The following is a 13955-nucleotide window of genomic DNA, read 5'->3' as shown; positions in this document are numbered from 1 at the left end:
TATTCCGTAATGACAAAATTTGTGTGCCACAGATCCCGGACATTAGGTCCAAGATCTGAGGGAGTGTCACGACGCCCCTTCTGCTGGACACCCTGGGGTACACAGGACACTATCTTTAGTGAAACACACTTTTTATTGGCCGAAGATGAAAGGGTATGTAGAAGATTATGTTCTCAAGTGTCAGATTTGTCAGGCAAATAAAGCTGAACGCTTTAGACAGGCTGGGTTGTTGCATCCTTTGCAAATCCCAGGTAATAAATGGGAAAGAATTTCCATGGATTTTATTACCGGATTGCCAAGAACACATCAAGGCCACGATCTATTTGGGTTGTGATAGATCGCTTAACAAAGATGGCTAGATTTTGACAGACCCGGAAGACTGTTACAGCTACGCAATTAGCTCGGCAGTTTATCGAGCAATTGTTTAGACTGTACGGGTTACCGCAGGACATAGTCAGTGATAGGGACTCTAAGTTTACGAGTGATTTTTGGAAACTTGTTTTCGAGAAGTTGGAAACAACTTTGAATTTGAGTTCCTCTGATCATCCTCAATCTGATGGCCAGACTGAAAGAGTAAATTAGATTTTGGAGGATATGCTTCGAGCATATGTATCCAAAAGACACAGTTCATGGGAGGATTATCTTCCTATGTTAGAATTTACATATAACAGTACTAAGCATACGAGTACAGGGTTTAGTCCTTTCATGCTTATGTACGGTTTTCAACCAAGATCACCTGTTACAGTAGGATTCTCAGGACTTCAGCATGATGTAGCACGTAATTTTTTGCAAGATATGCAGGAAATGTTACAAGTTGCAAAGGAATCTATTAGAAGTGCTCAAGACCGAGACAGGTTTTATTCTAATAGACATCGTTCACCTAGAGAGTTCTCTGAAGGAACGATGGTGTATTTGTGAGTTCCGAAAGATTCCGAGACTTTACGAACAGGTAGATCTCCGAAATTATCCCCTAGATACTGTGGACCATTTCGTGTTACACGACGGATTGGTTCAATTGCATATGAATTGGATTTGCCTTCTCATGTGAATGTTCATCCTGTATTTCACGTCAGTAGACTTAAGGAAGTACTGGGTGGAGCAGATCAGTTAGTTACTCCTCAAGAAATTATAGATGTCCAGGACATGACATTTGTTCCGCACGAACCTGAAAAGATTCTTGGCTTTCGTGAACGAAGATTGCGTCATACGCTTATCACGGAATACAAGATCAAGTGGAAGGATCGTGTTGAGGAGAACGCTACATGGGAGACATTGACTTCTCTTCAGAGAGATTACCCTGGCTTTTTAGTGAGCTCAAGAGTGAGCTCTTAGAGGAAGGGGAGTATGTCATGTGCACAGTGGGTATCTACCGTGTGCTATACGCATGAAAGACTAGTTTCGAGGCTTGGGGAAGCTTGGAACTAGGCAGGCTGATTGACGAGCTAAGTTAGGGAAATACTAACAGGCGGGCACCCAAGTATGGATGGGCGGGCGGCCAAGTGTGGACGCCCGATGACCGGCCAAGAACCTATAAAAGGGTGGCCAAGGTTAGTTATTGTATGATAGAGAGTCTCGCGAGTTTGTGAGAGTTCTATGGTCTTGGAGCCTGGATCTAGTGCAGACGTGCACCTGCTTTATGCAGCCGAGGCCGGCAGCAGTCTCGAGGCCCGCGAGGGCAGCTTCGTGGCGGTATGGGACGTCGCGAGGAGGAGATTGGTCGGTACGTCAACCTAGTTAGCTCAGCTCGTGGCTCGGTGGGGACAGCCAAGACTGTGGGCTTGCCCACGGCTGTCATGGTTGGGAGGTGAGTCAGGCCTGCACCCCCTTTGTTGTTTGTTGTTCGTTTGTTTGCAGGATTCGAGTTTCGAACCAAGATCGATCACGAGGGGATCCGTGGGGATTTGACAATATATATACGTGGGTATCCAAATCGTCATATTCATCTGCTTTCCTCAGTGTTGGGACTTCCCAAAGAGTTTCTCTGTAGGTATAGTGCTAGTAGCCAAGAGTGTACAGTAGGTCATAGGGCTGTGATTTGATGTCTTCATTCTCAACCACAACTTGTACTTGAATTTCAGCTGTGTTACTTCTTTCTTGTACATAATACAGAGCAGTAATTTAGGACTCGTGTGTGTTGTATGTGTGATTCCGCCACACGCTTCTTTCTCTCTCTGGAAAACCCTAGCACATAGGCACAAGTGTTCTACACATGTACTCTAGTGATAGGATTTAATCTAGCACTTGCTGCAGTGTTGATCTAACCTAATGCTCGTGGGTGTTCCAAGAGCAGCTATGGCTAGTTGGTGATCTAACCAACTTATTACCCTATGGTTTTTGGGGTTCATCTATTGCTATTTGCAGGATTAATGGTTGAGAGATAGCTCCTGTGCCCTAGTAGAGCAAAGCCACCAAATCAATTTTCTTCACAATCAAGCAATCTAGTAAGGTTTTCTATGTTACTTTAGGGTTGACTATTACCTGTGGATTGCACTCAGTGTGCGTCATGGATTCCTGAGTTGGTGTGCTCAAATTTCAAAGAGAGGTAGAGGAGAGGATCGGCCTAATGCTGAGATTGGTGAAACGATTGTTTAGAAATAACCCTCTCTGTTATTCAACATGAGGAGAGATTCTTGGATTGCATGAATGCTATTTCACGGCTGTGTAATGAAATAATCAGGATTGACCTTTGCGCAAAGGCATTGCAGCAATACACGGGGGCCCTCCATGCATAACAGCAACATACGTGGGCAATAACATGCACAGCAGCGTCATGAGGCTGCGTTTGCTTGTTTTTTAGTCTAAGATTCATTAACAGCCAAGTCATCCTGTTCTAGTCTAAGGTTGATTAACCTCACCAGCTTGACTTGATACCTTCCTTAACTTAAAGTAGAAAGGCAAGTGACACCGCACCACACAATAAATTAGCAAATGCAGAGCAATAACCTGAGACCCACCATAGCTATTGGCAAGTGCATTTAGATTATAAATAAAAGCGATGTGCTTATAGCTCTCAAATTGGGAAGCTGCCAATGAATTTGCTTGCAAATCTCACCTTGAATCTGTCGACTCTCTCCCATACATCTCAAGAATCAGCTTCAACTCCTGCTCACTCTCCCGCAAAAGCCTCACCTATGTGCAAAAACCCCATTCACAAGACAAGTTTTCATCGTCTCAGATACAACTAGCAGAATCCTTTACCACGGAAGTAATTAGTACACTGTACCTTATCTTTGATAGCATTTATTTCTGTGGATTGATCCACGAAGTACACTATACCTCATCTTTGATAGCATTTATTTCTGTGGATTGTTCCGCGACCTTGTCTGCCAGGTTCTTACATTCACTTGTCTGCAAAACAATGTTCCAAACTTGTCTTATGCTTTTCAGGAGAATCTATTGAAGCTTAAGACACAAAACCAAACCCTGTTGTTTTACCTTCCTATCTAACACTGCATTCAGCGATTGCACCTCTGCTCTAAGAGAGTATGATCCACATGCAGCCTCCTTATGTTGATTAAGTTGTTGTTGCATCATCCGCATCTCTTTGTGTAATGTTGAAACCATGACTTTGAATTCAGCAACTTCATCTTTAGTCTCTGCCAAAAGATAACAGCCAAACTTCGCCTTTGTCAGACAATTTGGGGCAAAAACTTCCCTTTCGTTATCTCCCAAAAAGATTAAACAAGAACAGCAATAGGTTGAACATTGCTCATTAGAGGCTCAATTGTGTGACACTTAGTACTGCTTGAGCATAAGCAAGTCACTAAGTAACGAGCTAGTGTAAAGAGCCCTTCAAGTTTCGAAGCTAGCTAGGTCAAACAGTCTACTTATGTTGCAGCTCATACACAATCCTACCTGAAGAGAGAGATGCCTTGTCTAGTCTTTCTTGCAACTCTGTTTTCTCCGCTAAATATTGCTCCAAATTCGACTCTAGTTCAGACATCCTTGCCTTAATGATGCTGTTCACCTTTTGGTTCGCTTCCCCTTCCTCAGCCTTTAGGAGGGCCTCCTTTTCTTGTTGTAGGCGGTGATCACGCTCTGCCTGTGAAAACCAAACCACCACACAAAATTTGCCAAACACAACAAAAGGAAATGCATAATGCCCACAACTCTGATAATTAGTACATGAGAACAATATTACTTGCAACTCATCCACCAGAGACTGATACCGCTCCAGCTCTGCTTTCAATTGTTGACCTTCCTCAAGCAATGCAAGGTAGGAAGCAGATGACAAAATGTGATTCTCATCACTAAGGGATTCCTGAAGCATGTGGACTGTCAGTCTGGGCAAAAAACACAACCAAAATTAAGTATCACGGCAACTGAGATGTCGTTGGACATAATGTATCACTGTAACCTGCATTTTGAGTATCTCCTCTGAAATGCGCAATTTTTCTTTCTGCACCTCCTTCAACTCATCAAGCCTCTGTGAAGCCAGATTCTGAAGCACAAAAGAAAAGCAATCCTTACATAGTACATGAAAATTAAGTCTGAATGAGTCCTAAAACCCTTATTTAAGCCATACATAATTGCAAATTACATCACTCTCTAAAGACCTTTGCCTCATCCAATGCAGCCTCCAACTCCTTGCTTTCTCTTGATATAGTCTCCCTGGATCCCGATATCGATCCGGTCGTAGGCAAAAGGCAATCCTTCTGGTTCCTCATTGCAGCCAACTTGCGCCTACTTGTCTCAAGGTCAGCCAGAGTCTCCTCTAGTTCACCTTCAGAAAAGTATGCAATGAAGTAAATTAGCTGTTTTGCAAAATAAAACTACAAACAACAAAAAGATGCACTTTCAGCCTCGTGGATGCTGGCAGACAAGGCATCTCTGAACAAACAAAATTGATACAATTTTCCATCAATACCAAACCTCAGATTTTCACCTTTCAACCGATTCAGCTCTGCTTGATCTTTAGCATGATAATCTTGGCATAAATTGATCTCTGAAACTAACTCAATGTGTTTTGAATTTAGTAATTCTAACACGGATGTTAGGGTCTCGATTTCTGTCTTCATATCTTCCATGATGCTCTCTAATTGCTGTCCATATTCTGCCCCAAAAAAGATATAAAAAATATTAGCTTGTTTACCACTTCAAAACCGCAAGGTAGCCTAACATTTCTACAAAAGTAAGCAGCAGCCTAAAACAAACATGACCTGCAACTATTAAAAGATTAACATCCATAAAAACACGACCAATAGATAAACAAATAATCAACTTGTAACCTGACAAATCTTTAAAAGAAGCTACCATATCACGCCAGCCAAGTAAAATAAGCAAGAACTTGCTTTATTTTGCTGATTCTGCTGCCTGGAAGCAAGACAAGTGAATCAGAGAGACTATCAAAACTCAAATGAGAGCTGCACCTGAGGAAAAACATTGCACTGATCCAGAAAGTTCAGAAAGGTTAATTGGTTGGGAACTTCCGGGAGTCAGTAGTACAACCACTGCAATCAAGCGAGGGTGGAATCGCTTTGCAGAGCATGCTTGGCAAGGGGACTGCTAAAACTCACTTATGATGCTGCTCTTGGAATTGAACCTCTATAAGTGGACCTTTCCTAGCACAAGAAAACTGAGGATCTCCCCAAGCTTCGGAAGAAGGCCAACAAGACAACCCGTTGAAGATGGCTAAGTGTTACATGCACTGAGCTTGATCGTGATAACGCACAACAGGGCCTTCTTTATACCTTTATGTGGTGAGAATCTTTAGCATCCAATTCAGAGAGTAGAGAGAGAGAGAGAGAAGAGAATGAGAATGAAGAAGACGACACAGTATTGGGTCCCAAATACCCACTGAAGCCAACCACCCCCCCCCCCCATACAAGCAAGAGTATTTGCTTATATTATTCTTTGGAGAATTCTGTACAATGCTTGAGCAAACAAGGGATATGAATGCCCAGCACAAGGACGAGGAAGACCGTACATCGGCTGAGTATCCACCAAATCCAAGGCTCTGCTAAAGACTCTTCAGGCCACTGACGCAAGTCCAGATAGTTGTAGGATTGCACATATGCTAGCTGAATGTGAAGAGGAGCTTCCTTAGTTGCCTGGAGTCGACAAGATGCTGATCTGCTTCCGCACTTTTGCTGAATGCCTGAATAATCTCCATTATCATGGGAATTCCTCTTTTATCATAAAAATGAAATTACTAAAAATTTCTCTTTTTCTCTAATTAACTATTTATACATAAACATTAAAAATTAGTTTTCCATGGATATGACGAGAATTATTAATTTAACATAGGATGACTAATCCTAGAATATGGTAGGAAGTCCTCTTTTCACATTATGCATAAAAATAATTTATGTGTTAATTTTTAAAAATTTTACCATAGCTCCGCTGCTATTTATGTGGCTTCAGGGTGTTGGTCAGCCAGAAGAGGGCTGTCGACCTGCTGAGATTGGACAAAATATGCTATTTATTAGCATTAAATGCTGCGCACACTTTCCCATGAAACTGGCCCACTGTTTGCAGCTGCCCGACCTGGTGTTAATGCTGGCCAACTACCTGTATCATGGGCTGATGCTGGCCGACTGCATTGGTGGGCACATGTAGGCAGCCGAGGGGCTGCCTAGGCCCTCTCAAGGCCAAGGTTCTGCCCTTGGTGGGCTGCCATGCTCATGGGATGGCCTTGGCTGTCCCATAAGCACCTAATGCAACTAAATTTTGGCTCGATGTTAGACCTAATGCTAAGGATGACTTCTACATGCACTAATTGATGAATTATCCAAGTGGGTTAAGAGGACTGACACTTGATTGACCTCTAAGGCTCAGAGATTGACCTACACAGCTCGTGCTTGACTATCCCTGGACTGAGGGCTCACAATGGGGTCACGGTGTACAACAAATATTCCTATAAAAAGGTGCTACTTCTTTACAAATGCTGCCCTGTTGATCATGCCGATGTGTCACTGTGTACCCTAGTGCAAGGTGCACGTGACATTCCTTCCTGCTTAACTTGGCGGAAGGTTCAAGGCTTCCAAGTAGTCCGCCAACAACTGGGGGTACTCCTGAAAGAACTCTTCATCCAGCCAAACTGCTTCATGGGTTCCCCGGTCTTTAAACTTCGTGTAAAACTGTCGTATTCTTCCACCGGATCCATGCTTCCATCTGTGGGTCCCAAAATACCCACTAAATCCCCCCTTCCCACACACAAGCAAGAGTATTTGCTTATATTATTCTTTGGAGAATTCTATACAATGCTTGAGTAAACAAGGGATATGAATGCCCAACACAAGGACGAGGAAGAACATACGTCAGCTAAGTATCCACCAAATCCGAGGCTCTGCTGAAGACTCTTCGGGCCACTTATGCAAGTCCACACAGCTGTAGGACTGCACGCATGCTGGCTGAATGTGAAGAGGAGCTTCCTTAGTTGCCTGGAGTCGACAGGACGCTGATCTGCTTCCGCACTTTTGGTGAATGCCTGAATATTTGATGTGGGACTGAAGCACATGTATTTATATGGCTTCAGGGTGCTGGTGGGCCAGAAGAGGGCTGTCGACCTGCTGAGATTGCTATTTATTAGCATTAAATGCTGCACACACTTTCCCATGAAACTGGCCGAATGTGTGCTGCTGCCCGACCTGGTATTAATGCTGGCCAACTGTTTGCTGCTGCCCGACCTGGTGTTAATGCTGGCCGACTACCTGTATCATGGGCTGATGCTGGCCGACTGCATTGGTGGGCACATCTAGGCAGCCGAGTGGCTGCCAGGCCCTCTCAAGGCCAAGGTGCTGCCCTTGGTGGGCTGCCATGCTCATGGGATAGCCTTGGCTGTCCCATATGCACCTAATGCAACTAAATAGATGCAAGACCTAATGCTAAGGATGACTTCTACATGCACTAACTGATGAATTATCCAAGTGGGTTAAGACAACTGACACTTGATTGACCTCTAAGGCTCAAAGACTGACCTACGCAGCTCGTGCTTGACTGTCCCTAGACTGAGGGTTCACAATGGGGTCACGGCGTACGACATATTCCTATAAAAAGGTGCTACTTCTGTACAAATGCTACACAAATGATCATGCCAGTGTGTCACTGTGTACCCCAGTGCTGCAAGGTGCACGTGACATTCCCTCCTGCTTAACTTAGCGACAAGTTCAGGGCTTCCAAGTAGTCCGCCAACAAGTGGGGGTACTTCTGAAAGAACTCTTCATCCAACCAAACTGCTTCATGGATTCCACAGTCTTTAAACTTCATGTAAAACTGTCGTATTCTTCGACCAGATCCATGCTTCCATCTGTGGAGGAGAATTTGCTCTAGCTCTATGACTTCAGCTTCGTTGATCATATCTAGTTGTTGTTCTTTTGATATATCCTGCAATGTTGGACCTACATATGGCTTCAACCAAGAAACATGAAAGATATTGTGCAAACTTTCTGGCAGCTTTAACTTTAAAGAGACATCACTTAACTTTTGAATGACTGGAAATGGGCCGAAACTTCGGAATGAAAGTTCGGGACAACGCTTGTCCACTTGCCTTAGCCGTTGTTTCATGATGCGGAGATATACCCAATCCCCTTCCTTAAAGTTGACATCTCACTTGGATCTGTTGGCTTGCTGGGTATATGCTTCTTGAGCTTTAGCAAGGCGCTCCTTAACTGACTCCATGATTTCCGAGAATGTCTCAGAGATAGTGACACCTGTCTCGTCAAAAGAGAGGAGAACCGGCGACCACATGCTGTACGGCGTCCGGCCAATAATGGATGAGTGAGTATCATTTAGGATTGCCTAGACCAAAGGAAGATATTGTTCCCATTTCGACTGCTGGTCATGGCAATATGATTCGAGAACGTCAAAGCCTAATTGATTGTATATTTCTGTTTGGCCATCTATTTAAGGATGGAATGCACTGGACAACTACAACTTAGTCCCAAAATTATCAAACAATGCTCTCCAAAAATGGGACGTAAATTTTGGATCTCTATCTGATGTGATAGTCCGTGGCAAACCACCAATGGGATACCAAAACCGAATGAACAAGCGAGATATGTCCTCGGCTGTGACTAGTTGCTTGCATGAAATGAGCATGCAAACCTTACTAAATTTGTCAACAATTGTCATACACTCTGTGTTTCTAGATCTAGCTGAGGTGAGAAGAGAGCCTACAGGATCCATATTGATGTCATGAAAGGGTCCCTAAGGAATAGGCAAAGGCTGAAGTAACCCTACTAGTTTGGTATGAGGAACTTTCACTTTTTGACATATCTGACATGATTGGACATATTGGTAGACATCCCGTCGCATCTTAGGCCAATAGAATGACCTCTCTAACTTCTCCAAGGTACTGTTGATACCCCTATGACCCCCAACAAGAGAATCATGGGCATCGTGGAGAAGGACTTGGCGCCTTTCCTTTAGTAGACACAGACTGTTCTTGAAAAACAACCAACCATCTTGTATATCGTAGTGACCTAGTTCTAAATGGAGGGCCAACTGATATTGAGTCCCGAACTCTTCCGAATCCGGATAATGTGCCTTCGTATTGTCCAAGTCTTTGCCTTGAGTTTCTAGCACAGTGCACTCCTGCAATGTCTGAATAGTGCCCTTTAGACTAAGAGCATAAGCAACGGGGTTATTTTTGCCCGGGACGTATTCAATCATTCCCCCAAATAGTTGGAACAATGTCACTCCATTGCACAATGGGCATGCTTTGCAACCATTTAAGTGCCTGGTGATCTGTCTTAACTGTGAACTCCCTCCCGTAAAGGAAGTGCTTCCAATGCTTAAGAGCGGTCATCACCCCCAAAAGCTCTTTGTCGTACATCGAGTAATTCTTTTCGGCGTTATTCAATTTGCGGCTATAATAAGCCACAAGCCTTCCATCTTGCTGTAAAATAGCGCCAATGGCCAGGTTACTAGCATCGGTAATCACCTCGAAAGGATCGTCCCATGATGCCAACTTCAAAACTGGTGACTAAGAGGTAACTTTCTTCATTGCCTGGAATGCCTCGAGAGCCTTGCCTGTGTGACAGACACTTTTTGACGACAAGTGTTCACACCCTTGAGCAAGTCAGTGAGAGGTGCCGCAAGATCAAAAAACTTGTCCATGTGGTTGTTGTAGGCCTGACAAAGACCCACAAATGAGCGGATTTCCTGGCCTATAGTGGAAACATCCCAACTGAGAATGGCATGTACCTTTTCAGAGTCGAGACTAATACCTAATGAACTGATGATCTATCCCAGGTAATGCATTTCCTGTACTCCAAACTCACTCTTCTTGGCATTGATAAACAACTCATTGTCCTACAAGAGTTGCAAAACCTATGCCATATCTCGCTCATGCTGCTCTCTGCAGCCCTGAGAAGATAAGAATGTCATCTAAGAAGATGAAGATGCATTTGCCAATGAGATCCCGAAACACTCGAGACATCATTTTGTTGAACGTCATTGGTGCATTGGTGAGGCCAAAGAGCATCACCACAAATTCATAGTGGCCGCACTCAGTCCTAAAGGCGGTTTTTGGAATGTCGACCTCGAAGATCCGAACCTGATGGTAACCACTCTTAAGATCTATCTTAGAGAAAAATTTTGCATCATTGAGTCGTTCTAGGATGTACTCTATTATGGGCATGGGGAATCTATTCTTAATTGTTAGCATATTGAGTGCTCTGTAATCCACACATAAGCGTGCGGACTTATCCTTCTTTTGGACAAACAGAATGGGAGCGGCAAAAGGTGAGGAAGACGGTCGGATAAATCCGGACCGGAGTAGCTGGGCTAACTACTGCTCCAACTCGCTCTCCAATGCCTTAGAAAGGCGGTAGGGGAACTTGCTTGGAGGTTTTGAGCCAAGAACCAACTCTATGTGATGGTCCTCAAGTCTACTAGGTGGGAGATTGGATAGGAGCAGCATGACGTTGTTGTACTGAGACAAAAGAGCAACCATCCACTACTCCCCTGCGGGTGCTATTTGAACTGCATGAGACTGAGCGTTGGGCCTGAATGTGGGAACCGAGTGGAATTCTAGGAATGCTCCGATCCCCGCGAATCATGAGAGGCTCAAGAAAACCTTCAACGATAGTGAAAGTGTCCTGCCTCCAATCAAGAATGGGTGCATATTGTCTAAACCACTGGATCCCAAGGATCATGTCGCACCCAGTGTTGCCAGGCGTTTCTGAAACGGCAGGTATGAAACGGGTTTCATACGTTTTGAAACGTTTCATAAAAGGTAAGAAACGAGTACAAAAAGGTTTCATACAAAATAGAAAAAGCATGTATATTTTTAACTTGAAATATACAAAATAAAAAACTGTTGACATAACTTATAAGAGACCACATTGAATTTATTTCAATAAAAACAAAATACAATAAGAGGCTCCAGAGTCCATCTCCATCTCCACAGCCAGTTGCTCCTTGCGAAGCTCAGTAGTGCGCAATGTCTCGTAGGAGGGGCCATCCCACTCACACCCAATGCGGGAGATAGCTCTCATTGCCTTCTTCCATCGAGGAGTCCTGACAATGTGGAAGGATAATCCACATTGAATAAACAACTTCATCAACTCCCTCATTGCCTCTTTCATGGCAGCCTTTTGCATCCCTGCCTGTACATGTCCTTTCTTGAACACTGGAAGACTAGTTCTTTTGGCTCGAGGTGCCGAGCTAGAACCACCTGCAACACCACCTGCAACCTCACCACTGGTATCTTCCTCTCTGATACTGCGAGTCCTCTTGGAGACACTTTGACGTGCTTCAGGCTCTCCCAGATTGGGGATATCCTCAAGGGGCATACCTAGTTGCATGGTCTTCCAAGCCTTGAGGCTATCATAGATTTCTTGTGGCACATGCTTACATGGCCCGATGCCAAAACCCTTTGTTTGTGACAAATGTGCCTTCAGCTTGGTGACACTGCCATGGTGCTTATCAGCACAAAAGTTGCATTTCCACTTTCCGGAGCCCGAGCCACCATATCTAGACTCGAAGGTGACATTGTTCCAAAGAGAATCGCCTGTTCGAGGCATCCTACAAGGCGGGGATAAATGTAGATTGTTGGCCCTGCAAGTGCGACACAAAACATAAACTAATCTCATTATATGATTCATGATTTTAACTGTCATCTTGGCCAACAATAGAGCAAGGGGAAGAGAAGGTAGATAGCCTTAGAAGTTAGGCCTCAATAGAGCAAGGGTGGACCGTGCAGCTTTGTGAGTTGTGCAGAGAAAACCAACATAAAGCAAAACATGACATTACCCCTTTGGAAGACCTCCACAAGGCCCAAGGACACCAAGGAGCAGGCGGGCTGACACGAGCGATGGCAGGTTGGCACACAAATCGGCGAAAAGTCACAAGCGGCCGCCACTGGGAAACGTGAACAAAAGTGCGCCGTACGAAACGATTCGTTTTTTAGGTTTTTAAAATATGCATGATGAAAAAAACGCGTTTCGTACAAGACGAAACGTTTCAAAACGTCTCGTACGTTTCGAACCTGTACGAAACGCGTTTCTATGCAACTATGGTCGCACCCTAAAAGAGAGGAGACAATAAAATCCCGCTGGAATGTGGCCCTCTGAACCTGAAACTCAAACTACTGAGCTTTCTGAGTAATGTGTATACGTAGACCAGAGGTACCGTGTCAATTCATCTGGCTACAGATAACCTCCAGTGATGCCCTCCTTAGCTTTTTCCTCAAGAGTCGTCTTGGGCGTAGAATCATTTCTATTGCCCGATTGACCCGAAAAGTTTTTCTTTTGGTCCTTTTGGTCTTTGTTGTTTTGAGCCCCCTTACCCTGGGTAGAAAAATGCCCGATAGATGACTGCTATTGGGGCTTTGGGGAACACTGTACGTGCTTGGGCTTACCTCCGTTCAGCATCAGCTCCTGATTATGACCCTCAGAGTGTCCGTGCATAAGTCTCAGGCTCAAAATTCCTCGCTGGGTACCTGATGGTAGTGTCTAAACCTTGAATGAACAGCTCGAGCTTATCTTCTTCCGATATGCCCAATTGTTGGGCCATTGTAATGACCTTTTTGGAATAGGTCAAAACAGGGGAACCACCCTAAGTGAGTTTGTAAAACTCATCCTCAAGATTGGTCATGTACTGAAGTACACGAAAACGGGCTTTACGGTCAGCCACGAAGGTAGTCCCTTTCTCCATCTCCTTCTCTGTGGTCACTAAACCTTCCTACAATTTGTTTTTTAGGCTTTCAACATCCGAGGCAAGGCAAGGATTAATGTCCCCTTCTTCTTTCATCTATGCTTTGCATAGATGTAGCTCCTCCTTGAGGTCTTCAACTTGTGCTTTCCACTTTCCCACTTTGGTCACATGTGCTTCCTTGAGCTCTTTAATTTCCCTATCATGTGTATCTTCCTGGCATATTAGGATGTAGGCATGCTGGGCATGCTCTATACTTGTTGTCAGCGTTGTTTTCACACACAAATGATACATAGATGTCTGTGTAACAGGCCATATAGTTGGTCGTACAATACTAGACACCCATGTGTGTGTGAGATGGACAAAGGGCCTGACATATGACTAATAGCCATAGTCACATGGAATGGCGTTGCAGAGTGCAGGGAACGTGCGAACGCCAAATTGCTGTCCATGGGAGCGTGGGAATGCCTAGGAATGCCAGCTGCAAGCCCGTCACACAAAACACGTTCCAAGAACGTGTAGGACCCATCCGGGAGCGCCTAGACCCCGTTCCAAGAACGGCTGGTGTGAATAGCCCGTACTCAAAGCAATTATTTCGCTGTTTCTTTTTATTTTGGGCCACTTGGCCACGTCCCTCGATAAAGAGGGCTTACCCACTTGCGGACAATGGCCACTGGCCAACCCCACGTTTGAAACGGCGCCATAGACACGCGCCCCACGATGGTCTCTCACCGAGTCGCCAACCACATATTTGAAACGGTGCCTCGGCTCTCACCACATATTCAAAACGACGCCATAGAGCAACTCTGGAGTCTGGCCAGCCACATATTCGAAATGGCTCCTCACGCCTGACTCTG

At 44.5% G+C, this 13955-nt stretch overlaps 1 protein-coding gene across 2 annotated transcripts in view; it reads right to left on the bottom strand.

Moving 5' to 3' along the window:
- Positions 1-13955, bottom strand: part of LOC147604122 (E3 ubiquitin-protein ligase BRE1-like 2) — a 46387-nt gene that overhangs the window by 8835 nt on the left and 23597 nt on the right. For both annotated transcript variants that reach the window (XR_015265392.1, XM_086795103.1), the window contains exons 5-12: positions 4886-5053; positions 4557-4723; positions 4358-4441; positions 4142-4261; positions 3856-4042; positions 3436-3596; positions 3277-3348; positions 3053-3129 (exon numbers count right to left, since the gene is read on the bottom strand). Coding sequence is in view for 1 of the 2 variants with exons in the window: in XM_086795103.1 (XP_086651229.1) it covers positions 3053-3129; positions 3277-3348; positions 3436-3596; positions 3856-4042; positions 4142-4261; positions 4358-4441; positions 4557-4723; positions 4886-5053 (1036 nt within the window). In the remaining variant the exon portion in view is untranslated. The remainder of the gene's footprint in view (positions 1-3052; positions 3130-3276; positions 3349-3435; positions 3597-3855; positions 4043-4141; positions 4262-4357; positions 4442-4556; positions 4724-4885; positions 5054-13955) is intronic.

The sequence above is a fragment of the Cibotium barometz genome, chromosome 62 (assembly GCF_041138505.1).
Source record: "Cibotium barometz isolate CiBa-2024 chromosome 62, ASM4113850v1, whole genome shotgun sequence".
Lineage (NCBI taxonomy): Eukaryota > Viridiplantae > Streptophyta > Polypodiopsida > Cyatheales > Cibotiaceae > Cibotium > Cibotium barometz.
The sequence above is the reverse complement of the archived record's forward strand: the minus strand, read 5'-3'. Positions and strand labels throughout refer to the sequence as shown.